Source organism: Suricata suricatta, chromosome 10 (assembly GCF_006229205.1).
Source record: "Suricata suricatta isolate VVHF042 chromosome 10, meerkat_22Aug2017_6uvM2_HiC, whole genome shotgun sequence".
Taxonomy (NCBI): Eukaryota; Metazoa; Chordata; class Mammalia; order Carnivora; family Herpestidae; genus Suricata; species Suricata suricatta.
This window is the reverse complement of record NC_043709.1, coordinates 18,723,817-18,750,191: the sequence shown is the minus strand read 5'-3', so window position 1 is coordinate 18,750,191 and position 26,375 is coordinate 18,723,817. Positions and strand designations below refer to the sequence as shown.

Sequence of the window (26,375 nt, the reverse complement as noted above, 5' to 3'; positions counted from 1 at the left end):
ACTTTTTGAGCTACAGAAACATGAGGAATAATCAGAGCAAATACATGTTCTCTCCTAAGAAATCAGTCTTGGGCATAATATTGTCTCATAACTTCCCAATAAGCATCTGGGATAATGTCAGATTTTGGACAATTACAAAAAGCCAGACACAAATGTGCAAACCAGATTTCAATTTCTTCTCCACTGACATTAGATTTAAAACAGCAACAGGAACATTTCTAGGTCAGTGTCAATATGTAGTCACAAATTACCAAAGAAACAAATTGGAGTGCAGGGGTGTATGATTTTGTGTTTTGGCATGGGCGAGACATTGAAATAGTCACAATGTTCAGGCCAAATCATAAAAATAAAATGGGACTTACGATTCCATCATTTTGAAACAATAGGATTTAGTTCTGACATCTTGCAGATTTGTAATATCCTGACTTTTGCTTCAACAGCTCTAAATAATATGAATTTTAGAACCCAAGTACAACTTTGTTTTTCCCTTTCCACAATATTTGTAAGTGAAGCAATCCTCAGAAAACCTTATTTTCAACAGAAGAAAATCCCTCTTAAAATAAACAAACATGGAAAAACTAAAGCTAACTGGGACACATCCACACACACAAAATCAGAATTCATGTTACCAGGAATTAGAAGTGCTGACCAATAACTAATTCTCCATTAAACACTGCTTCCTGTGTTAGTCTATTTTTTATTTTTATTTATTAAAGCATTTTTTAAACGTTTTATTTATTTATTTATTTATTTATTTATTTATTTATTTATTTATTTTTCACACAGAGAGAGACAGAGAATGAGAGGGGGAGGGGCAGAGAGAGAGGGAGACACAGAATCTGAAGCAGCTCCAGGCTGTGAGCTGTCAGCACAGAGCCCAACGTGAGGCTCAAACCCATGAACATGAGATCATGACCTGAGCTGAAGTCGGAGGCTTAACCGACTGAGCCCCCTGGCACCCCAGTGTTAGTCTAATTTAAACAGTTAACTAAGAATAAAGTTTACCATGGAAAAATAATATCATTATACCATTTACAGTCATTGAACATATAAAGTTTAACAATGCTTACTCAGGTTAACATGAATGCCACTCCTGACGCTAAGGAATAAAGAAATCTCTCATTTCTTTTTTTTTTTAAAGTTTATTTTTTATTTTTGAGAGAGAGAGAAAGAGACAGCATGAGCAGGGGAGGGGCAGAGAGAGATGGAGGTACAGAATCTTAAGCAGGCCCCAGGCTCTGAGCTAGCTGTCAGCACAGAGCCTGATGCGGGGCTTGAACCCACGAACCGTGAGATCAGGACCTGAGCCGAAGTCGGATGCTTAACCGACTGAGCCACCCAGGTGCCCCAATCTCTCTTATTTCTTAAGACTTGAGTCTGATAGTCACTGTATTAATTTACAAATAAAACAACCATTTTCTCTCTTTAAGGGTAACATTTCTTGCTTCTTGGCATAAATAGAATAAATTCAGTATTTACATGACCACCATGGGTTCTCTTTTCCCATGACTGGCAATAGTCCTACTGGGTAATTTCACTAGATAACTTATATTTGGGTAAGCCCTCATTCCAAAGAACCCATTCCTAAAATACCCAAAAATCCAAGGCCAACATACCTTTCCATCTCCATCTCTCCTTTTTTTTAAAGTTTATTTATTTTGAGAAAGACAGAGACAGAATGAGTGTGGGAGGGGCAGAGAGAGAGGGAGAGAGAAGAGAGAATCCCCTTCAATGTGGGATTACTGAAACTGTGAGATCATGACCTGAGCAGAACCAAGAGTTGTTTAACCAACTGTGCCATCCAAACTCCCCTCAACCTCCATCCTTAATAACAACCGACTCAATTCCTAAGTCAACTTCCCTAAGTATAAGACAATTTTCAAAAGCACTGGCTCGATCTGACATTTCAATATGTATTCCTTAGTTTTGGAACACATCTTGAAATGACAAATTCTTACAAATTCCTTGATCTATCCTAATGCTTTTATGGTTCTCTGTCCCATCACAGAGATTGTTAAAAGGAAACATGTCCAAATTTGCCTTTTTAAGTTACAATCTGCTTATGAAGGGGTAAAGGAAACCACTTCTACTATTTAGTAATAACTTATTATATCAAATAATTGACTTAGAAATTGCTATGCTAGTTTTCATCTGTACTTTAAAGCATGTTAATAGTTTACACTAAATATCTACATGATTAAAACATTTCATTGCGTTAAAAAAATTACCTGCAACATTTCCTTGTCTCTTAAAGCTATTTTTTTTCTTTTTAAAGTTTATTTATTTATTTATTTAGAGAGAATGGGACAGAGGGAGAAGGGATGGCACTGGGGAAGGTCAGAGAGAATCCCAAGCAGGCTCTGTGCTGTCAGCACTGTTTTACTGCCACTAAGTGCCATCTCAAACACATCTCAGTTTTTGATAAAAATGGTGAAGGTTCATAAAAGGCAGAGGCTGTTAAATATATTAATTATAATTCATTTTTCAAGGTAAGCTTTATCCCATACCCCAGATGTTCTAAGAATGTTGAGATGTCTAGTCAAAAGAAATCTGTATATAGTCAACAGGATTGAGTCAGTCACATTTTTAAGGAAGTGAAAATCATTCTTTATATTAAATTGAATGATAATCCTTTATAATTATTCAGGAAGTTGTAGGACCCTAACACATACAGACTGCTAACAAAGATGCATATACCCACACATATCATTCGATCTTCCTTTTGTAAATGTTTGTGCCTGAGAATTAGGAAAACAGCAATACTTAAAGTATAGAGGACAGGATACATTTTAGATAATCTGTGATAAAATCTCTTTTCTGGAGCTGCTGAGTCAATTATAGTTTTGAAAGATGATCTTAAAAAATGTATGTGTATGTGTACGTATATATACATATACATACACACACATACATGCACATAGAGAACAGAGCAAGAAAATGATTTTTCAAAACATTAACATTTTTATTTAACAAAAGCAACAACAGGGACATTTCTAGAGCTTATAGTATATTTGATATAAAAATAGGGAGTTCTCCAAAATATGTATTAAAAATACAAAGTTTATGGATCTAAGGTACACAGAAAATTTGTTTTACATTTCAGTTACCCAAAACAGCAGCTTGTGGTCTCCTCCAATTGCACACAGTGGGAGAGTTCTATGCCAGGAAAGGCCAGATCCAACGGCTACAGAACCAATGAGAACAGGCTACAAAATACGTGAAGAATTAGAGAAACTCAGTAAGTCACCAAAGTTAATAAGTAAAAACTACCCTTCAAAATTAAGAAATGCAGTGCTAATTTGCTTTGTTTAATGTAGCAGAAACAATAAAAAATATGCTCCCTCATAGGTGAAATACACATTTTTTGTTTGCAGCTGGCTAAATGAAGGATATGAATAATCTACGAATAACTGTGGTAGCTTATATTCTAACATTTTTGTAGCCTAAACCAAGCAAGCAAGCAAAATTATCATATGTAAATGAAGAGGGAAAAAAACCAGAAGAACTAAAATTCTTCTTCCATGAATACTGGCAAAACGTCTGTTACCACTGGTGGTTTAAACAACAAAGAATGCTTTCTCTTTCCAACCAATCTGAGCAGATAAGACATTCACAAATGTCTTTAGTTACACATCACAAAATGGGGGGCTTTAAGTAGAAACGCAGAAAACACAAGTGTAAAAACATACACGCCACAAACAACCCCACATTACCTGAGGGTGTCCTAAATGATGAATTTGAAACTGGCTTGCCATTTTGCCAGGATAACCAGTGGTTGCAAACAAGTTCTCATTAACCGTAGACCACCTAAGACAAGACAAAAAACAAGTAGGGTATTCTACAGATAACTACGAGCTTTGCTAAAACAGGTTATTTCTTTTTGCATAAAACCAATACGTTTTAAGTCTAAATTTGTTAATACAGCTAATTTCCAGTTAGACTGGAAATTCCAGGGAAGTTAGCAATAAATATTTTCTCATTTTGTTAATATTTATTAAATGCTTACCATGTGCCACCTTATTAAGTTCTAAAGTTACACAAAGTTAGCAGTTTCTTTCTTGAAACCAAAGGGCCGACAGTATGGTAGGAGATACAAACAAGGCATCAGACAGATATAAAATTATTTCACAGTGCAATATATTCAAAAAAACATTTATTGTTCTTACATTTGTCATAAAGTTAGCAATAAATTCATGCATTTAAACTCCTTAGGATGATACAAACACCTAGAATATTTAGATATATAAGCATTTAAGTTTCAAGATATCCTAGACACTGAAATAGAATGAGTTAATGAATTGACAAGTGTTCCAGCGACATGCTCAGCACTATCGTAAGGGCAGTGGGGAAGATATAAAAAAGAATTCATTCATAAACAACAATAACAGGAAAGAATCAAAAGGCTAAAGTCTAGTTAGTCTTTTCATATGGTCAGACATCATTAGTTGCTTGTCCAACAGCCTTTCTGCCCTTTTTCTATGCTAACTGAACCCCAACTACACTCTGGCAGTGTGTCCAATCCCAAGGAATGAGACACAATTGAGTGAGGGCAATGACAGCAATCCCTCATAAAATAGGAGTGTCCCTTCCCCTCCTCTTCGAACAAGCTTGTATGAGGCCCTGATGCCTGGAACCCTGGCGGTCATCTTGTGACTGAAGCAACAAGCCCAAAGCCCTGCCACTGCGGAAGACCGAGGGAAAGGTCTGAGCTCTCCCTGGCACTGATGAGCTACTAAGCCAATCCGAGCTGCCTCCTTCTGAAGAATCGCATCTCTGTGACGTGCACACATTTCTGAAATCAGAATGCATCCTACAACCTATGGCATTCTTACATTTTGTTGAATGTAGTTTTTTCTAAGGTATACAAATATGATGGTGTCCCTAAGTTCTAGAATTTTGTTGGGGGTATTTTAGATTTGATGAAATATAGCATATAATAAATGTTCTACTGGTTTTATTCTCTTTTAGTAAGTCTTCATGTTACTTGAAACTAAAAGCACCCTAAATGAATCATTCAATGGAACATATATACATAATATATGTTAACATTAATATAATAAATACACAATGGAATATTAATATTAACATAATAGTAATACTTATTTAATAAACATAATACTTTGTTACTAATTTTAATTAATTTTATTTAATTTTATTAATAGTAAATGATAATATACATAAACACACGTAAATATACACAAAACATAATACATACACAATGGAATATGCAAAAATCAATAAGAAAGAACAAGGTAGACATGTATATTAACTTAAAGAGAAAAAGTCACAGATATATGATATAATGTGCTTATTTGAAGCACATCAATGAAGTTTACATGCATAAACATGATCAGCCTACATTTTATATCTTTATCAGAACAAACAATAAGAATGCATATACTCCAAATCATTGGAGTAGTATTAGTGGAGTGGCAACATGTTTTGTATTTCATAAAATTTTGCAAAGAAAATATTGGAAAACAAATCACTCCTTCACCCGGACAAAAAGACAAAAGCAAAGAGTTAGTTAGGAAAGCAAAATAACCATTTATAAAATAGTCAGAAAACAAAACCAAAAACACCCCCAAACAACTCAGTACAAAGGAGAGGACTGGGAAAGTATTCCAGGTGGGGGCACAACATTCAACAAAGTAACCAAACTTAAAAAAACAAATGCAGCTCCAACAAAAATGGTACATTACCTGAATAAGCAGGCTTGATCCATGTGGACAGGTCTCTTATCTTGAGGATAACTAAAAGGGAACATTTTGCATTTTATGGATTTATATGCTTGTCAAGTAGAGGAACTTAAACTAAGATTTAAAAGGTATTTTCTCTTTAGAGGACACAATACCCAATGTACTTAAACTGTTTCAAAATTTCAAATAAGCACTGGATTTACATAAACAAAATATGATAGAGACCTAGACATAATTTAGAACTGTTACAGAACACCACGATTCAACAGTGTCAGCGTGTTTTTATGTTTTTTAGGTTTTTGTTTTTTTTAAACATAAGTAAATATTGCTCAGGTCTAAAATTTCTTCCTTTGCATTGTTCTTTCTGGGTTACTCTCAAAGTAAATCTGCAAAGCATGGGCATCTACCTCTGTTATGTGGAAAACCATAGCTCTGCTCCTTCTACAAGAGAGACTTATTTTTGCTTACAGTGATGCTCAGGTACACAAGAATGGCTCAATCGATCATGTAGCAATAGTGACTGACTTTTTGGGTAAGCAACAGATGAAAAATATACTAAGGAAGTACCTGGATCGAGTAATATCCCAAATTAACCAATCATTTCCTGCAACAGCTCCAACTTTGAAGGTGTTTTTTAAGCACCAGTGGGCTGACATTAATGGCATCTGTTCTGCTTCAAGAGATAAAATAGCCTGTTGAGCCAAAAGGTCATAAAACCGGATTGTTCCACTCTTCTCTGCAACCATCAGCTGTTAGACAGAAAAAAAAAATGGCTTAAAAACTCTCTACATTTTCTGTAAAATTCTTACTTTTACAAAATGTTCTTGTAATTCTAATTATGTTAAGGTGAAAACATTCCTGAAAATGTGAAGTAGCAGAGGTAGCCTAGACAGAATGAGAGACTTAGTGTCAATAATCCTGGGTTCCACTAATCTGGTGAGTGACCAGGAGTTTGCTCTTTTCTTATCTGTGAAATGAGGGATAATTACATCAGTATCAAAAAGTTACCATATAGCTAAAATGTGAATCTATATAAAAGTACTTTCCTAGACCCATAAAACACTATAAAAGTACTGTTACTATTTCTAATAAAAACATAATGTCTAATATGACACACATGCTCAGGACTATTGGCAGTCCTTCTATTATTCATCTAAGAGTCCTCTAACAGGCATTTACTACCCTGGTCCATTCGCTGTTGACACACATAGTTGAGTCTCGTTATTCACGGTACTTAAAATCTATAAAGGCGCTGCAAACAAAGAATTAGTGAATACTGAACATTGATCCTAGAGAAAATAAAGGGTTGGGTTCTACTGAGTCTCTGGGCATAACATTTTTGTTAACTGATCAATATGTAATCTTGTCTTAGGTATGTTTAAAGACACCTTATTTCATATATATACTTCATTTACATAGAACTCACAGCCAACAGCACTATAACTCATACCTGAATAAAGCTTACCTAACACATGTATTTTTTCCATAAAGCACATCACAGTTCTTTAATAGGCAGAATCTTTAAATAATACTAATATTACTAACAATAACATGGTCAATGACATATACAACAAAACCAAATGCAACACTTATCTTTATATGCCCTGCCTTATTGAATCCTTTTATCCACTGTATGAAGTAATTACTATCATTAATCCCATTTTTCAGAAAGGAGACTGAGGCACAGTGACAAAATAACTTGTTGAAGTCTCATTGCTAGCCTGTGGCAAAGCTTCCATTTGAACTCTGGTCTTGAACTCAGGTCCATCTGTCTACAGAGGACATGTATTTCTTACTATGAGCTAGACTGTGAAGACTAATGAATGGTCAGGTGTGAGATAGAAACAGTGGAAATGAGAGGAGACCAAGGAAGCCTTAACAGGATCTAATAAAAATATTTGGGATTTTGAGCTTGACTCTAGAAATATTAAGGATTTCAGGTGTAAATTATGGACTTTGGAAGAGCAAAGTCTATCTGGGCTTAGGTTCTAAATTAGGAGGAGCAATAAAGCAGTTGGGGTTAAAATAGGGCCTTTGTTAGCGAGTCTACTTGGGTGGGTCCTAGCTCTGCTTTATGATCGTGAGCAAATGACCTCTCTGTACATCAGGTACTCATCTGTATAAGTGGAAATAATAACAGTACTTACTTCATAGTATAAAGATGGTATGAGTTAACCCATGTCAAGCACTCAGAACTGTCTTAGCATAGAAAACATTGCTATTACTACAGGTTAAAGTCAGATTGAAAACTCAGTTCTCAGTTATTTATTCTTTAAAAAACTATTTAATGTTTATTTATTTTTGAGAGAGAGAGAGCAAGACCAGGGAAGGGGCAGAAAGAGAGGGAGACACAGAATCCAAAGCAGGCTCTAGGCTCTGAGCTGCCTGGAAGAGCCCAACGTTGGGCTTGAACTCAGGAACGGTGAGATCATGACCTGAGACAAAGTAGGATGCTTAACCAGTGACTGAGAGCCACCCAGGCACCCCTTATTTATCCTTTTTAAACTGTACTCAACTGTGATGATAGTTTTGGGGTTTTTTTTTTGTTGTTGTTGTTGAAAGCAAATAGATTAAAAAGGTTAAATAAGTTTGGGAACTGCTGGAGCTAAAAAAGTTTACAAGGGTATTTTTCCCTTAGGACTTCTCAGAACCATAACTAGAATATGTACTGAATTTTCACAGGGGAAATATCTTTTGCAGCACAGAACATTAGTACTTGAACCAGACTGAGGTCAAATCCATGCCTGTGTGGTCTTGGAAAAATTACTTACTAGCCTTTTGGTGCTTCAGTTTTCTTATCTACCAAATGGACGGAATAACGTTACCAACTTCAGAGTATTTTATGAGAATTACAAGAGAACACATATAAAATGCTCAGCACAGTTCCTGGCCCTCAGCATTCAACAAATATCAGTTGTTATACCTCATTTCATTTAGCAGTTCTCTATTCTCTCAGAGTCAGGGACTGAGATGTCCTCTGTCCATATTCTCTGATCGTATGACATCCTTAACTCTTGGTTCTGTTATTACTACCTAGTAAAATCCCAGTTCCAATTGCAGTTAATTGGATTTAAGATCTTAATGTCTTAAGACCTTTTGAGTTCTGTATCTTTTACTATTAAACACTAGAATTTGCTTTGTACTTTCCAGATTACATGGCTCTTAAAAAAATTTTTTTTAATGTTTACTTATTTTTGAGAGAGAGAGAGAGAGAGAGAGAGAGAGAGAGAGAGAGAGAGAGAGAGAGAGAATGAATATGAGTGTGACAAGGAGCAGAGAGAGAGAGAGAAAGACACAGAATGCAAAGCAGGCTCCAGGCTCTCAGCTGCCAGTGCAGAGCCTGATGCGGGGCTCGAACTCACAAACAGTGAGATCATGACCTGAGTTGAAGTCAGACACTTAACCCACTGAGCCACCTAGGCACCCCAACATGGCTCTTTTTGCATAGTTGACACCTCATATGATTTTCCTACGAATTCTATGAGTCAGGTAATCATGGACCCATCTGTCTCCCTCTCGTCTGGCTGTTTCATTTTCATTCAGGCTAAGCATATCTGAACAAAAATTCTGGGCTTGAATGGATACAGTGGCCCATAGAGAACCACTAGCTTTAGTAGTAATGATAAGTGTCAATAATGACAAACAGCTAAAATTGAAGCATGCTTATTATGTGCCATGGTCTCTTTTAAGAACTTTATAAGGGTTCACTCATTTAGTCTTTATGAGCTTCCACTTTATAAGGAGGAAGTAAGGGCAGTTGAGAGCTTTTGTAACTTAGGAGAAATCACACACCCAGTAAGTGGTGGAACTGGGGATTGACTCCAGGCAGTTATCCTAAGAGTCCATACTCTTAATCACTTCTGTGTTGCCTTTCTGTATTTCAGGTTTTTAAGTTTAGGGGTGATATGATGAAATTGATATTTTAAGATTAGTCTACCTAAAATAGGCAAGAAAATCAAAGAGTGGAGAGCCAAAACTTTTGAAATAAGCTAAGCCTTGGCAAGAGTTACATATGAAAACAGAATGGTGAAGAATGTACCTTAATGATGGAGGAATATGTTTTAGTAACAGGGAAGGAAACATTAAAAACCTGGAAAATTCTGCATAGAGGACAGGAAAACATCAAAAGTGATTTCAGAATTTTGAGTTTAAGTAATTTACAACAGGGATTTCTAAACATTCTGAAGTTATGGAAGCAATAAAAAAAGGAGATGAGGTGGGTTGGAGTTTTAATGATATACAGAAGGAAAACAGAAATTAACTTAAAGCATATGGAGAAAAGGGATCTGAATCACAAGCATTAAGCTGTAAGTTTTGGGACAGAGGTTGTAAGAAAAATTCTCATTTCTCATCTAGATCACAGATTTTATATTTTAATTTTTTAAATATTTATTTTTTGGGAGAGTGCAAGTGGAGGAGGGGAAGACAGAGGGGGACAGAGGGTCTGAAGCAGGCTTTGCGCTGACAGGCTGCCAGCAGTGAGTCCAAGGTGGGGCTTGAACTCACGAACCATGAGCTCATGACCTGAGCCAAAATTAGATGCTCAACTGAGCCACCCAAGTGTCCCAGGTCACAGATTTTAAAAAGTAACCTATTGTATTTATACATGGTGATATTAACATTCAGGTAGGATCCATAATTATACTTGAAGTAGATTCACTACTACAGCGGAGAGATATGGCATAAAATAAAATATAGGACCTGCCTTCAAAAATAATACTTCTACATGGAACAATCCCTACATATGTAATATGAATAAATTAGAAAATTTTATTCATGTAAATAAACAGAGTATATAGTTGTATTGATGGAAGATCCAATAGTCCCGAAACAAGTTTTCACAGCATCCCAGAGCTCAGAGAACACAGTTCTATTGTCTGGGATATCTCAGCTCAGGATTACCTCCTCTGTTAAGGTTAAGAGCAGATCTGATAAATCCTTGTTTTATGTCATCATTCTACTGTTTAGGTTTTTTAATTCAAACACTTAAAATCTGTGTTATTGTATTTACTTACATGTTTTTCTTCATTATATGTCAGTCATTGTGTAACTTAAGGGCAAGGGCTTTATTCATTCTTTTGTCTTCTCTTACAATAAAGGGCACAGCCTAGGTGAGAATTACCTCTTGCAAGAATTCACAAATACATGGTGAAAGGAGAGTTGGCAGAGGAGAAAGAAAAAGGGAAGATACAGGCAGAGATGCTGAGAGGACTAGGATAATGTAGCTTAAAAGATCAAGGGAGCGTTTTAAGATACAAGTGGTTTCCGTAGCTGTAAAATGAGGATCATCACACTTGTTTGCTATCTCATAAGGCTGCCATGAGGATTAAGTGAGCTAACATGAAAAGCTGATAATGGGCCAAGTACGACAAGTACTGTGTAAGTGTTTGTCGTAATCAAACAGGCTTATGTTTGTCTGCAAGTATGAGGACAGAAAAGAGTGAATGGAGAAGCATGAAGACACTAGAGAGCTATAAGATCAAGATGCCTAAGGAACTGGCATGAGCTCTACACAGCTAAAGAATTAAGTTTAAGAAGATGAACATGGGAACTTCTTAGGTTCCAGGGAAAGATAAAATATCGAAGAGAGGATACCGGCAAATGAGACAACTCTTACTGAATGTAGCTGATCTTCTCAACGAAATAATAATTAAGGTCAACTGATAACAACTGGCAGTATATTTTTAGAATTTTAGAAAGCTCTGCTTTGAATAGGAATTGAAAACCACTACAGCTAGGTCAAATTTGCCTTATGCCACTGATGCTTTCTGTTTACACATTACATGGCTTGCAAGAGTGGACTGTAACTTTTTTTTCCCTAATGAATATTGCTACTAGATAGTCTAGGCTTCAGTGTTTTTTTATTGCAAAGGGAAGGAAAAATGTACTCTGAAAAAATACCATTTATGGATGATGGCTCCAAAATAAAAACTTAATTATAGAGCTTTTAAGTTACAGAATTTTGGACTAGTCCAAATGCATGTTTTACACATGTATATGTCTTTTCAGCTTGATAAAAGAAAGCTAAGTTGTAAATAACCTTAAAAGTTTCCTCAGGATGCCAGCACACACTCATTCCAGGGGAATGAAGAACAAAATGAGCTGTCTGCATTCCTTCCAAGTTCCAAATCCTAATAAAAGAATAGAGCACAATGTTAAATATTTTTGCTATATACTACTAAAAAAAAAAATGAAACCTCCATGAATTCAAAGCTATTAACTAGAGATTAGGTTGACATTTATACCTAAAGTATATGTTTTTTTAAAAACTGTAACATAATTATAATTGTTTTAGAAAATATGAAAGTAGCAGGAAGGATTTGCGCTTTACCATACTCAATCACAGGAAAATTTAACACAGCAACACTGTAACACAGTAACCAAATTATTTTGTGGTCAGAATCTTCAAGTTTCCAGTTCACTAAACAGGTTGCATGCTTACTTCAGTAGTCATTTCAATAACAATAATTTCTACTGGGGGTGCTTAACACACACCCGACACACCCAAGACTCCCAATTTTTAAAATAACATATAAAGAAGCTAGTATGAGGTGATGTGAATTTAGGGAGATAATAATAATTTCCCGTAGTTGCTTATGCCTTCTGGTTTTGGCCTTCCATGCCAGGGGCTACTTCCTATCTTCTATCTTTTCTGATCTGGCTGGCTTCCCCAACTCTCCTTATCAAAGGTGGCTCTGATTGAAAGTGACCAGATTAAAGGGTGACTGTAGGAACAGATACCTGGCTCCTCCCACTCTTTCTCTTTTTTCAACTTAGAAATCTATAGTAACAAGGGCAAAGCTACTCTGGGAGATGGCTTGCTTTCTCCCGTTCTTTTCTTCCCCCATTGTAGAGATCAAGCCTTAGGAATCTCAGTAATGGCACTCTGTTGTGAGAAGTGCTTCTCCCCCACTCAGCTCATCCTTCACACTCAGCCAGGCTTAGAACTCACTGGCGCGGAGTGCGGCACAGTTAGCGTGACAGGAGGCAGACGTGGTGAGTGGTTGGCAAAGTAGTCACAAAATTCTGGTCTTTAAAACTGAGCTCACTCATTAGAATGCCGTAGACCTTTTCTTAGAGGGATTATGGTTCCTATCTCATTGAGGACCCTAAAACAATTTTAACAAACGTAAGGAATATATGTTTAAAGTCTAGTCAAATACTTCAAAAAAAAGTAGAAATATTTATTGGACAATGCTCTATTCTGTGCCAAATCACACTATTTCAAATATTTTTCTTTCTTGTAGAAATTATAGGAACTCCAAACATGAAATATTATAGTCACATATAAACTAACAAATGTTTTTCAAAATGATTATCTACTTGATTAAATACTTTAGAAGCATACTCTTTTCTCTTGCCAAATCAACACTTTTCATCTATATTTACTATATAAAGGAAACAACTACAACTTAATTGAAGATGGGAATCACATTTACTAATGGTTTATGCAATTGTGTTTCATTCTCCACAATGAATAAGATTATTAATTATGGCAACTAAATATTTCTTTCTTCTCTATTACTTCTTGCATAATAAAGTGCTGGCCTGGCATATATTTTTACCTCTATGGAAATAATATGAATGTCCTGCAAATTCAGTGGGTCTCATGAGAGAATGGTTTAAAGGCTTCTTTTGATCTTATTCTAATATGTATTTGATTTGTGTTTGCCATTATATAAATTGAATAAATGTGTACCAGAATATTTTCATGATTTCTTCCTTTGAAATGAGGAAAATCAAAGGTAAAAAATTATCAAAAAAGATGTTCTACAAAAAGAGGTCAGTTAATGAAGTGTATTTCTGTCCAATGAACCAAATTTCAATCTAATTTTTAAACAGTATTTTATCCTGAACAGAACCTAACACTTAAAAAATAAAAGACTTAAAAAGGAGGAGGGCAATCCAGATTACTTTACAGGACTAGGATAAAGTGATTTATGGTTTATATTTATACGCTTATTAAATAATTCTCAGTGGTTGCATAATCTGTGTACTAAGTATGCAAAATACAACAAATTGGCCTGAAATGAGTTATCGTAACTAAATAAGTTACAGATGGTACACTTTAAGTTGTTAACTCTTAATTCCCTTTTGGATAGATTCCATAATTAAGCTCTTCTCAAATCATTTTTCAGTTATTATTTCATGGTTCATCTAGTTAATATTAGTTCCATCAGATAAAATCACACTATTTTTTTGCAGTTCACCATACATAATAAAAACACATATATCTTCAGCATACAGCTCAAAGAGCATAGTACCCAAATTAAGAGAGGGTATTTCCAGAACTCCAAAAGTCATCTTGTGCTTCCTTCTAGTCACACTTCTTGCTTTCTCACAAAAAGCTCACAATAGCTTACGTTTGCCAGGTCTGAACATCACACAAATGGAATCCTACAGTATGTATTTTCTTGGTCAGGCACTTTTCCCTTATGGTTAGATTGTGTGAGATTTACCAACATTACTGCATGTTGTTGTCCTTTGTCCACTCTCACTGTTGCAGATAATATTCTACTAAGTACGCTGTAGTGTATTTACTCATTGTACTGCTGACAGACACTTAGGCTGTTTCCAGCTTTAGTCATTACAATAATAATATTATAAATCTTCTTGCATATTTTTTAATGAATACAGACATCCACACGTCCAACCCCCCTTGCATGCATGCATACACACACACACACACACACACCCCTGCTGGATGTGGAATTGACAGATTATAGCTTACAAATAGTTGACCTCTAGCAGGGATTGTCAAATGGCTTTCCAGATTGATTACCTGTACCTCATTTTTCTTTTTTCTTCCCATATAATTTTAAATTACCAACTGAAAAAAAAAAACTATCTCTGACAAATTTTCTGACAAAAACAATCTTAACAATCATCTGACTGGCAAATAACTGATCAGTTATTGTAAGACAGTTTTTCAAATCATCCCTTTTTTCTTGCAAGTTATTTTCATGTACCTATGTATGGAAAAATTTGCATCAGTTTTAAAACATAGTGAATACAGTAGATAGGAAAAGGTCTCAACTGACTTCCTTCTGACAGACTCTTCTTTTTTACCTCTGTAGTATTATTGACAGGAACAAAAAGGCTATTTTCTAATAGGCTTACACATGCATTTGTTATAGACTTAGCAAGAAAGATTTTTTTTTTGCTTAGCAAACCACAATTTGTAAGTGGTATAAACCCATGCTTAATTATTAGTGTAATTACATAATTCGTATTATGTAAGCTGGAAAATATGAATGTGAAAGAGCTGTTTCAATGAAACTAAGTTGAATATTTGGAGGCTACTAATTAAAGGTACATTTCTAACTTAAAAAATGCTCTTAAATTAGGCAGATGTGTCAGTAACAAAAGATTAAGCAATAAAAGTGAAAGTCTAGATAATTTTGAATTAAGAATGCCTAGCAAATGTCTTCATTGTAGACACTGTATTACGGGTATGGTTCATGCCAAAAAGAGGTCCAGTGCTAATCAACAGACTTATAAATTAAGGTGGAAAATGGTCTTGGCCTAATATAAAAAAATTGGGAATTAGCAAATTGGCAAGTTTTCATATATATATTGTATATTAAAATCAGGTAAGTATACAGTCTCTTAAAATCATTTCCTGAGTTTCTTTACTTTTTGAGTAGCTTAATCAATTACATTTAAATTCCAGTATAATTAACATACAGTATTACCTCACCCACCCCCCTTCTCATAACCATCAGCTCATTTGCTATATTTAAAAGTTTATTTTTTGGTTTCTCTTTTTTCTTTGTTCATTTGTTTTGTTTCTAAAATACCATATATGAGTGAAATCATGGCATTTGTCTTTCTCTGACTGCTCCATCCATGTTGTTGCAAATGGCAAGAGTTCATTCTTTCTACGGCTGAATAATATTTACTTTCCTTATCCATTCGTCTATTGACGGACACTCGGGCTGCTCCCATGGTTGGCTATTGTAAGTAATGCTGCGATAAACATAGGAGTGCGTATATCTTTTCAAACTAGTGTTTGTGTTCTTTGGATACATATCCAATAGTGCGATTCTTGGATTGTACGATAGTTCTGTTTTTAATCTTTTGAGGAACCTCCATATTGTCTTCCACAGTGGCTGTAATTGCTACCCACAGTGCATGAGGGTTCCTTTTTCCCCACATCCTCATCAACACTTGTTTCTTAAGTTTTTGATTTTAGCCATTCTGATAGGTGTAAGGTGATAACTCATTGTGGTTCTGATTTGCATTTCCTTGATGATGAGTGATGCTGAACATTCTTTTATGTATCTGTTGGCCACCTGTATGTCTTCTTTAAAGAAATGTCTCTTCATATCTTCTGCCTATTTTTTAATTGGATTTTTTTGGAGGGTGTTGAGTTGTAGAAGTTGTTTATATATTTTGGATAGTAACCCTATATCAGATATATCACTTGCAAATATCTTCTCCCATTCAGTAGGTTTTCTTTTAGTTTTGTTGGCTGAGTTTACTGACTATTTCATTGTTTAACAAACTATAGGTTTAGACCATGTCAGATAAGGGAGTTTCTATTGTAACAGGAAAAAATTCATAAAATTTAAAGTTCATATTAATATTTCAAAATTGATTGCTAATAAATTTGTTTTTAATGAGTTAAATTACTTAAAAGTTAATTATAACCACAGATGCATATGTTTTAGGAAAGTGGAGCATCACAATAAAAGCTGTAAGGGTTCATAGGCTTTTTAGTTTTTTAATTACTTATTTGTTTTTGAGAGGGAGAAGGTGCAAACAGGGCGAGGCAAAGAGGGAGAGAGAGAATCTTAAGCAGGCTCCATGCCCAGTGTGCAGCCCAATGTCATGACTGTGAGATCATGACCTGAGCTGAAATCAAGAGTCGGATGCTTAACTGACTAAAGCACCCAGGTGCTCCTCATAGAGTTCCTAGTATACACAATCAAGCACATGAAAGGATAATGGACTATTTATAAAAGCTTAAAAATATAACATTACCATTAAACTAACTTGAACAAAAATCAGGAGTTATATCAAATATATTGTATACTTACTTAAATGTTTGCAAGAGAAATTTCAAAGAAAAAGCTTCTAAAGTGAAATTAATGTACTGACATATTAAGACGCCAATACTACAGATTAAATCAAAGGGCACTGGAGTATAGATAGCATCACTCTTTAAGTAAAATAAAATAAACTACTATAATTGTAACAAACACCGCCACTCCTTCCAACTCTGTGGTCCTCAGTAGAACTCTTAGATTTTAGCTGTAACATGACACATGGAGAGCTGTCCAGCTCTAAGGTTATGAATTATACTTACTTTACTTTTGGTAGTTTATTCTTAAAATTATTACCTCATTTCAGGCTGAGTGCTTTTTAGCTGAACATTAAGTATCCCTATTTAATTAATAAAAAGATCCCATAAATTGGGTGTTGGCGTATTGCAGATACCCTAGATATTCTCAAGGGTGTTTTAAATTACAATTAATAGAGGGAGATGTTCCCTCTGAGATTTTCTAAGGAAAGTTCCTGGGTAATACGCTGTTCTTTTATTTGTTTGTTCTCCATTTTTAATTGGCAGCTCATTATCTGTTACGGAGTTCATTGTAGGAGGAAATTTCTGTTACCAAATGTTTCTGACAACACAGACAAAAGAAGGAATGGATGACTTTAAATGACACATCTGCATCCATTTGGCTTTCTCTATTAAGGCAAAAAATACTAACTGTAATCTTTCTAAAAGACTTGACTGGATCACGTGAATCGCTGTATTGATTAATTAAATATGAAAGGAAAAAAAGTAATGCTGAGATGTAGTTATAAGAAGGAGAAGGTACTTTACAATGTTACTGCGTGCAAGAAAGGGACTTCTAATATTCTTTGACAACAAACACTTTTTTCATTGAGTTTTGTGATAAGAAAGTGAAGATTTCCCCTTACCATTTCCAAATAATCAATCACTAAGTTACTCATCACACTATGGATAATTCAAAAACGGGAAAAACATAGTATATTTTCTTAGTAAGTGAATGCAGAATTAGGAAGCAGTGAAACAAATTACAAAGTAACAGTGCTAAAATGTCTGGTTTTAGGTGCAAAAGGAGTTCAGAAGGGGAATCCATGTTAATTGAAAGCACAAATCTAGGGATAAGATGGGCCAACATCCATAGTGGGTATGGTAGGTTAGAATTGTGAATAAATAAACTTTGTCATCTGGGCAAAAACCTTTACCAGTGGAGGCAACAGAAAGACATGATAGTATAAAATAAGAATTCTGTACAGGGTACTTTCAGTATGTGTATGTGTTTCAAATATATTCAGAAATAAGATTAGACTAATTCTGCTTTTTTCTTTTTAATGTTAGAGACTACCAAGCAAGTAGAATTAATGTTCTGGTAAGTACTAATGATAAAAGAAATGGATAACCAGAAATTTTATTGACGAGAGTAAGAAGAATTGTAAGGGTGAAAATGAGAGATAATTGCATATGCCTACTGTATCTGTCAATAACAAAAACTAGTCAAGAACAGAGTCAATAATCAAAGACTATGTGTGTTTTGGAGGGGGACAAAGGTGGCTTGTTTCAAATATAACACTAATAAACCAACTTACCATACATAAAATAATCTACTTTTGTAAATCTTTACAAAGCCTTGGAAGAGTTAAATATTACAAGCTCACATGTTGTTGCTTCATTTTGTTTTCTTGAAGTCACAAACAAATTCAGCAGAAACTACCAGTTTATGATCACAGAGGTGAAAAACTAGGCGAGGCTGCCCCAAGGGAGAATTAACACCTTACTTAACTTACATGGGCAGATTTTTGAAGGATAGGAATTCTGAGAAGTTTTGTCACATTTAAATATAAATTCAAAATTAAACTCTCAACTGCGAAGAAATACCATATGGTAGTTTTCAAACAGATCATACAGAATGATTTCATCTTCAAGGAATTCAGAGTAAAAGAACTTCTCCTTTAACTAACATAAACACCAGTAATACTATCCAGGAAATATTAGCATTTCATTATTTCTAAGAAAAATTTTGATATACTTTACAACCTAAAATTTGACCATAAATTATAAATGAGGGAAAGTACTCCTTTTTAGTGACATAAATGGACTTTCAAACCAAATCTGAAAAATGTTTATGGATCTGATTCTCATTTATACAATTCACTTCCTGCAACCACATGAGGGCCACATAAAACCAGCTTAAATTACTGCAATCACTGATATGGTAATACATTTTATGAAGCACTGGTTTTGGATTTCACCTACAAGGCCACATGAGAGAGAACGAAGAGTTGAATATTAGCGCGAGATGTGACCAGTACCTGTTCATATAAAAGTTTAGGAAAGTCTTGTATCACTTTTTAACTTTATTATAATCTTGCATACTATTTCACTGCACTGAATTGAAAAAGGTCTGCAAATGTGATCAACAGGTTTTAGCATAACTTTTGGATAGTTTTTATAAAGAAACAGATCCTTATGTTCCACACAAGGGAGGTAAACTATTACCAAACCCAACACAAACTGTTTATTTTATCCCATTCCTAAAGCTCTTGTTATAACTGTGCAATAATTGATCTGATTTAAAATGTTACAAAAAATTACATGGAATTTTGGAAGGCATGTAAGGCACTTTATTTCTGGACTTACTTAACCATAACATTATAATAAATAATATAAATTCTCTCAATTTCACTTTGTACCTAGAATTACTTAGGCAAAGTTTATTTGCTCCTGAAGGATTCATTGAGGGCTCTCAGTTCCCTTCTTTCTGTTTCCTGCAAGGACTATTTTTAAATAGATTGCATATTCTATGATCCCAGTTGGGGTTGGGGAGGGTGGGGTGAGTAGGAACACTGCATCTTAACTATGAATTATGAAGACTCTCAAATGTACATGAACAGAGGTAATATGGAAAGAACTTGGCTGGCATGGGGTTCACAGAAGACATTTGATAAAGATTCCTTTTCCTCTTGTATAACTTTAAGAAAAAACATTGGCTTAGTGAATATCTTAGGTAATTTAGGATTCCCCTGTCCAATGATTTGGTTACATTCCTAAAAAAATCTTATTTTTTATATGCTTCCCTTTCTCCCATTCTTTTTAAAAATGATGACAGCTAGAACATGACAACTACTAATATCCCATGTTTTATAGACAAAGAATGGCACATTACATGCTTCTATTATTTTAGTCTTAAACTAAGAATTCCTTGGTTTCTAGAAGCCAATTTTTCTTCACCATAAATTTTATCTAATATTTAAAAAAACTGCTGAGGGGAGGTGGAGGAGGAAAGAGATTTACTTCTGACATCCTTTGTAGTTACAGTGAGTACTGGGTCTTCTATTTCTTTTGTATCCCCTAAAGTACTAAATGTTGGCTATACTAAACGTGTTTAATAAATACTTGTTGATCTGACTTGTTCTTACAGAACGGTACTGTTTTTAATATACAAGAACATCTGTTATTTGGCACTGACTGAGAATGAGATGTTCTGTATTAGTGAGTTTTGAAAATAATAAGCTTAACCCATTAAATACTTAAAGACTATTTTTACCTTCGCTGGAGGTATGAGATAATAAGTCATTCTAAATGAATATGCACTTATTTACTTCTCAAATACAATAATAATTTTAACCTTCTTTTGATAATGCTGGGTCCTAATTATGAGCACCAGTATTGAGATTTTCCTGTGCCATATGCTACACATACATACATGTATATGTATAAATACATATACACATATATGTACATGTACATATGTATATATGTATATGTACATATTTACATATAGTGGACATGAGGAGGGCCATAAAGGAAATGGTACTGAATGGCTGGCTGAATGCTAGCAATCCATGGTTTACTTGGGAATTTCTTTTCTTAAACATATCTTTGGTGGCAGCAAGTTGCTGTGACAAGTACAGAGTTGTATTCATTCCTTCACCTACTCACTGAGAACTGCCACAAGGGCACTCAGACGTTACGACGAATGTAAGGTAGTAAAGCAAGGCTGATGCTAAAGAATACCTTATTAGTGCAAAGGCCGTAGCAATCTCCTCTAGAATAATTTTCCTTATCCTCTAGAAAAGTCTGTTTCTCTTTGCTATTCTTCCTCATCTGAAAATGACAGTATGAAGTAGGAAGAAGGACCATGACCTCTTCTTTTCAAGAGCTGGTATAGAATGTTTTAGCAAAGGTATCTTTTAAAAACTATAAATTCTACATAAGAATTTTCAATAATATAAAAAGACTAAAACTTAAAAAGCGTTAAAGGAGAAATAGCATCATGTAGTGAGCCAGGCTGCCTGGGATTTCTCTCTATAAAACAACACAGAAACAGGGAAACCTACCACATAAGGTTTTTGAGGATTAAATGAATTAATACATTAAATGAGAATGAAATTTAGAAATCCCACAAAAGGTGGGGGCATTTTAAGAGAGAAGATATAGTTTTTGCAATCTTGTTAGTATTCCATCCCATGCCGTAACAGTGATTTGTTACTATCCACATAAAAACTGATTTCCAAGAATATTATCCTTCCTTAGTTTTCCACCTGACATCCTATAATTTGTCTTGTGCTATTTTCACTTTGAAAACATTATTTCCCTCTTTCACTTTTATCTATTAATACTGACATGAGTTTAGGTCTAATAGCTAGTTTCACTCAGACACACTGAGCTATGACTCTGCAGAACTCCAGATGGCACTCTTTACATTGTACTTGATGCGAACCATATCCCGGAATCCTGAAATCTGGCAGCCTTGCCCCTGCCTTACATTTTTCTATCTTGTTATTGTTCTGATATTCAACATTATTCATTGTAAAGAGGGACAAAGACTACCTGACTATGTACACACTGCATTGTTATTCTGTAACAATTAGCTTTCTTTTTTAGAGAACTGTATAGTACAATTAAGGCACTAAAATAACTTTCTATGAATACATATTTTGATAGCTTATATTTTCTATGAGTTTCATTTAAGACTGTATATAGCAGGCATTATAAGATATTTATTTTAAAAGGGGGATATCTGGACTGATAAGGAACTGCTGACTTAAATGAGAATTCAATTTTCTTATAAACCTACATAGATCACAGAATATTAAAACTAGATGAAATCTTAGCTTACAATTTAATCTCTCATCTTCTATAATAACATTCCAGATTATGAGTAGCCCTGTGGTTCATTGTTTAAATTAATGAAGTTGTATCACAGAATGTAGAGAAGAAGTCAGAAAGAGCTGAAATAGTTTTAGATACAAATACGTCTTCTCAGGCTAAACATAAAAACTGTCATTCAGGCAGATGAATAGGAGTGCGGGTGCTAGGGTCAGACTGCCTGATATTCCTGTTTCTCTACTTATTAGCTCTGTCCCTTTCCAAAAATTACTTAGCCTCTCTTTATCTTATAGCCCCAAATGAGCATAAAAATAGCACTTATCTCAGAGTTGTTGTAAAAATTAATTAAATTTACACAGGTAAGGCAAACTTAGAGTGGTGGTTAGAGCACTCAACAAAATATTCAGTAATATTTTTGCTGATTAATATTACAATTCATTTATAGAAAATAAAATACTTTTGTCAGTCTTGGAGAAGTCTGGCTTCCTCTGAAATGATTATTCACATTATGATTATAAAAATAAGTCAATGATTACCCTCCACTGCCCCTTCTTTTTCCCTCTTTCTCAACCCCTCAAAGAACAGTGCTTACCAAGTACCTAGCATGGTGCCTGGCACATAGTGGACACTTGATACTTGTCAACTGAATGGACTAGTTTATACATTAATTGATTCTTAATACATTCATTTGTTCTTTATAAGAAGTGGGAACTTTGTAACACATAGATTGACATGCTAGTATAAGTAAGAACTATCTTTGTTCTGTCTGATTCAGAATTTGACAATTTTCAGTAAGATACATAAACTTTATGAACCTGTTCAGGGGATGTATGGTTTTGAAATGATGTCCCTATGGACCTAAATCTAGCTAATTATAATACTGTGTCTCTCTTAGAAATGACAGAAGTCAAACAGAAAATATGCATAGATAAAAATACTTACTGTAAAAATTATTTAAGTTGGCACTAAGTCAGAGAGAAAGATTCATTCTACTCTTTATAGTACCAAATGTTATCTTCTAAGAGTTTTCTAGTTTTAGCTAGATACTGTTGAGGACTTTTGCATCATTATTTGTAAGGGATAATGGTTTGCAGTTCTCTTGTAATGCCTTTGGTATTAGGATAATACTGGCATCATAGAATGAGTTAGAAAATGTTCCCTTCTCCTCTATTATCTATAAGCATTTGAGACACTGGTGTTGATTCTTCATTAACTGTTTAATAGAATTCACCAGTGAAGCATCCTGTCCTGGGCTTTGTGTTGGGAAGTTTTTGACTACTGATTTGATCTCTTTGTTACAGGTCTATTCAGATTTTCTCTCTTTTTCTTGAGTTTTGGGAATTTTGTGTTTCTGGGAATTTACCAGAATTTTATCTACGTTAATTTGTTGGTGTGTAACCGTTCACGGTATACTCTTAAAATCCTTTTTATTTCTGTAAGGTTGGTAGTAATGTCCCACTTTTCCTGATTTTGCTAACTGGCATATTCTCTCGGGCTAGCCAAAGGTTTGCCAATTTTGCTATATCTTTTCCAAGAACCAACTTATAGTGTCACTGATTATGGTTTTCTATTCTGTTTATCTCTGCTATAATCTTTATTTTCTTCCTTCTGCTACCTTTGCATTTCCTTTGTTCTTATTCCTTTTTAAGATATAAACTTAGGTTACTGGTTTCTTTTTTAAGGTTTATTTATTTTTGAGAGAGAGAGAGACAGAGCGTGAGCAGGGGAGGAGCAGAGAGAGAGAGAGAGAGAGAGAGAGAGAGAGAGAGAGAGAGGGACACAGAATCTTAAACAGGCTCCAGGTTTTCAGCTGTCAGTACAGAGCTGGATGTGGGGCTCAAACTTGTGAACCATGAGATCATGACCTGTGCTGAGAGTCAGATGCAACACCTGAGCCTTCCAGGTACTCCTGAGATGTTTTTCTACTGTAGTCCTCTCAGAATTCCTTCATTCCTTTGTTACTATGAAAGTGTATGATACCTACTACTCTTCCTTAGTTTAAACTTCTTGATTTATGCTGTTTCTTCTAAAAGTTTTAATCTATATTGCTTAGCTTTTGGCCCAAGAGGTCTGACTTTATTAGCCAATTGGAATTATCCTTTACTTCTGACTGGTGAACTAAGCTGGTGAATTCTAAATTTAGCTCCCTAGCTATGGCTAAAATGATGTTATCAACTCCCAAACCTCAATGGCTTACAAAAATAAGTATACATTTCTTGCTCATGAATCTGCAGGAAGGTCTATTTCATAATGCCACATGGGTCCATATTTGTTATGTGTGTTTTTTATTCTGGGACCAGTAGCTATTTAGGCCACTCTTATAGAAAACAGTAGGTCAAGACAAACCAGGTAAGTCAGCTAGAGTGTCTGCTTGTATCATACCTGCTAACATTGCATTGGCCTAAACAAGTCACATAGCTAAGCCCAACGGAGTGGGAAAATCCCCTCCTACCACAGGAAGAGGGGAGGTAGGGTAAGTATTTGCTGAACAATAACATCACTGACCACAGTCTAGCAAAATAATGCAATTAGGTGCAACACAGTACGTTTTTTTTAAAAAGTTACATTTATTTAAAGGACTTACTTTGAAGTTAAGTCTTTCTCCTCTTTACAGCAATAATGTTCTTTCAGAAAATGATAGTAATAATAGAAGGCAGTACACCTTTTAAAATTCTTATTACTTGACAAAATAAAAAGTTGGCAAGCCTTTATCAGTCCCCAACTATTTTACTAGTTTATAAAACCCCAAATTCTACAAGAAAAAAAAAGTAATCACAGACCACTGAATGTAATCCCAGGTCTTTGGCTATTGTTCACTAGTCAGACGCTATTCCTTGGCTTGCAAAGATACTCATTTTCCTCCTTCTCAGGTTTCATTATTGCAAATGCTTGTGATTAGGAAAGTCCATCTGTTAGAGAACTCAAATGTCGTTATTTATATCTAGTAATCTATTCTAACTTTTACCTTAAATATGGTCCCATTTACTCTTCAGCTTTCTATACAAACTTGGTTTTGTTAACACTTGAGGCCCTAAAATCTTAATGGCATGTAAATCTTTCATGTCCTTGACATGAAAATTTTAACAGGTAGTATATAAAAAATATGGCCTATGACTCTACAACTTTAAAAGGATGAGCTGTTACGATTAAAATTTAACAAGTACCCAGTGGCTTTACTTCCAATGTGAAAGGACACATTTAATGGTTTTATATGTATATAAGTGTTTATGAATACTAATGATTTTGTCACAGCCTTATCAAACATTAAAAAACCATGTAGAATAACAGAGCTGTGGGGTATTTTTCCTCACAGTACTGTTAAAGCAAATGAAGCGATTGGCACGCCTATTGAATTCCCTCACTTCCCTCCTGACTCCTCAGCTTATTTCCACCTCCTCTTCGTCCTGTTCTTTACTTGTGATACTCTCCAGCTTTAGGCACTATTAAAAAATGTTACAGCTATTTCATCCATTCCAAACGTGAGGCGAGGGGTGAGGGGGAAGAAAGTGATATTTGCATGTATTATATCTACAGAAAAGCTTTATTTTTTATCTTAAAATTTTTTTTAATGTTTTATTTATTTTTGAGAGAGAGAGACAGTGTGAGCAGGGGAGGGTCAGAGAGAGAGGGAGACAAAGAATGGGAAGACAGGCTCCGGGCTCTGAGCTGTCAGCACAGAGCCCAATGTGGGGCTTGAACTCACGAACTGTGAGATCATGACCTGAGCCGAAGTCAGACGCTTAACTGACTGAGCCACCCAGGCGCCCCTTACAAATTTTTTTTAATGTTTATTTTTGAGAGAGAGAGAAAGAAAGAAAGAAAGCACAAGGAGGGGAGGGGCAGAGAGAGAGAGGGAGCGACAGAATCTGAAGCAGGCTCCAGGCTCTGAGGTGTCAGCACAGTCTAACTTGGGGCTTGAACTCATGAACTACGAGATTATGACCTGAGCTGAAGTTGGTTGCTTACCCGACTGAGCCACCCAGGCGTCCCTACAGAGTCTTTAACATAGAGACTTCCAAATTTGTTAAAATAGTAAATTTCCCATGAGTCTTAGTTTAGCAAATGAAATTTGCAATTCATTACTAAACATTAACTTATCAGACAGGATCTGTGAAATAACTTCACAGTATGGCAATTGTCTTTTAGTATCCTAGTGATCTTGCCCATTATTGGAGAACTGGACCCATTATACATTTAACTTTCGTAAGTGTATACATCTAAAATAAGAGCAGAGAGGCATCCATGAGTCAGCAAGGGACGTTTCCATTAACTGGGATGAGAACTCAACTTACCGGTTGTGAAACTCATGTTTGTGTCATGCTTACAATTTAAACCAAGTATACTTATTTTACAACATTTTACGGAGTATATATACAAGTTAGATTTTCTCTAATTTTTCTAACATAATTCTCATTAAAATAAGATGAAAATTGTATATATATACCACATCTTCTTGATCCATTCCTCAATTGATGGACATTTAGGCTCTTTCCATGATTTGGCTACTGTTGACAGTGCTGCTATGAACATTGGGGTACACGTGCTCCTAT

General features: G+C 35.0%; 1 protein-coding gene across 1 annotated transcript in view; it reads right to left on the bottom strand.

The window, feature by feature from the left end:
- Nucleotides 1–2,986: 2,986 nt before the first annotated feature.
- The window catches only part of NUP37 (nucleoporin 37), a 40,145-nt gene continuing 16,756 nt past the window's right edge, over nt 2,987–26,375 (bottom strand). The window contains exons 6-10 of the mRNA XM_029955788.1: nt 11,740–11,830; nt 6,267–6,448; nt 5,703–5,753; nt 3,714–3,807; nt 2,987–3,206 (exon numbers count right to left, since the gene is read on the bottom strand). Coding sequence (XP_029811648.1) covers nt 3,093–3,206; nt 3,714–3,807; nt 5,703–5,753; nt 6,267–6,448; nt 11,740–11,830 — 532 coding nt within the window. The 3' untranslated portion in view covers nt 2,987–3,092. The remainder of the gene's footprint in view (nt 3,207–3,713; nt 3,808–5,702; nt 5,754–6,266; nt 6,449–11,739; nt 11,831–26,375) is intronic.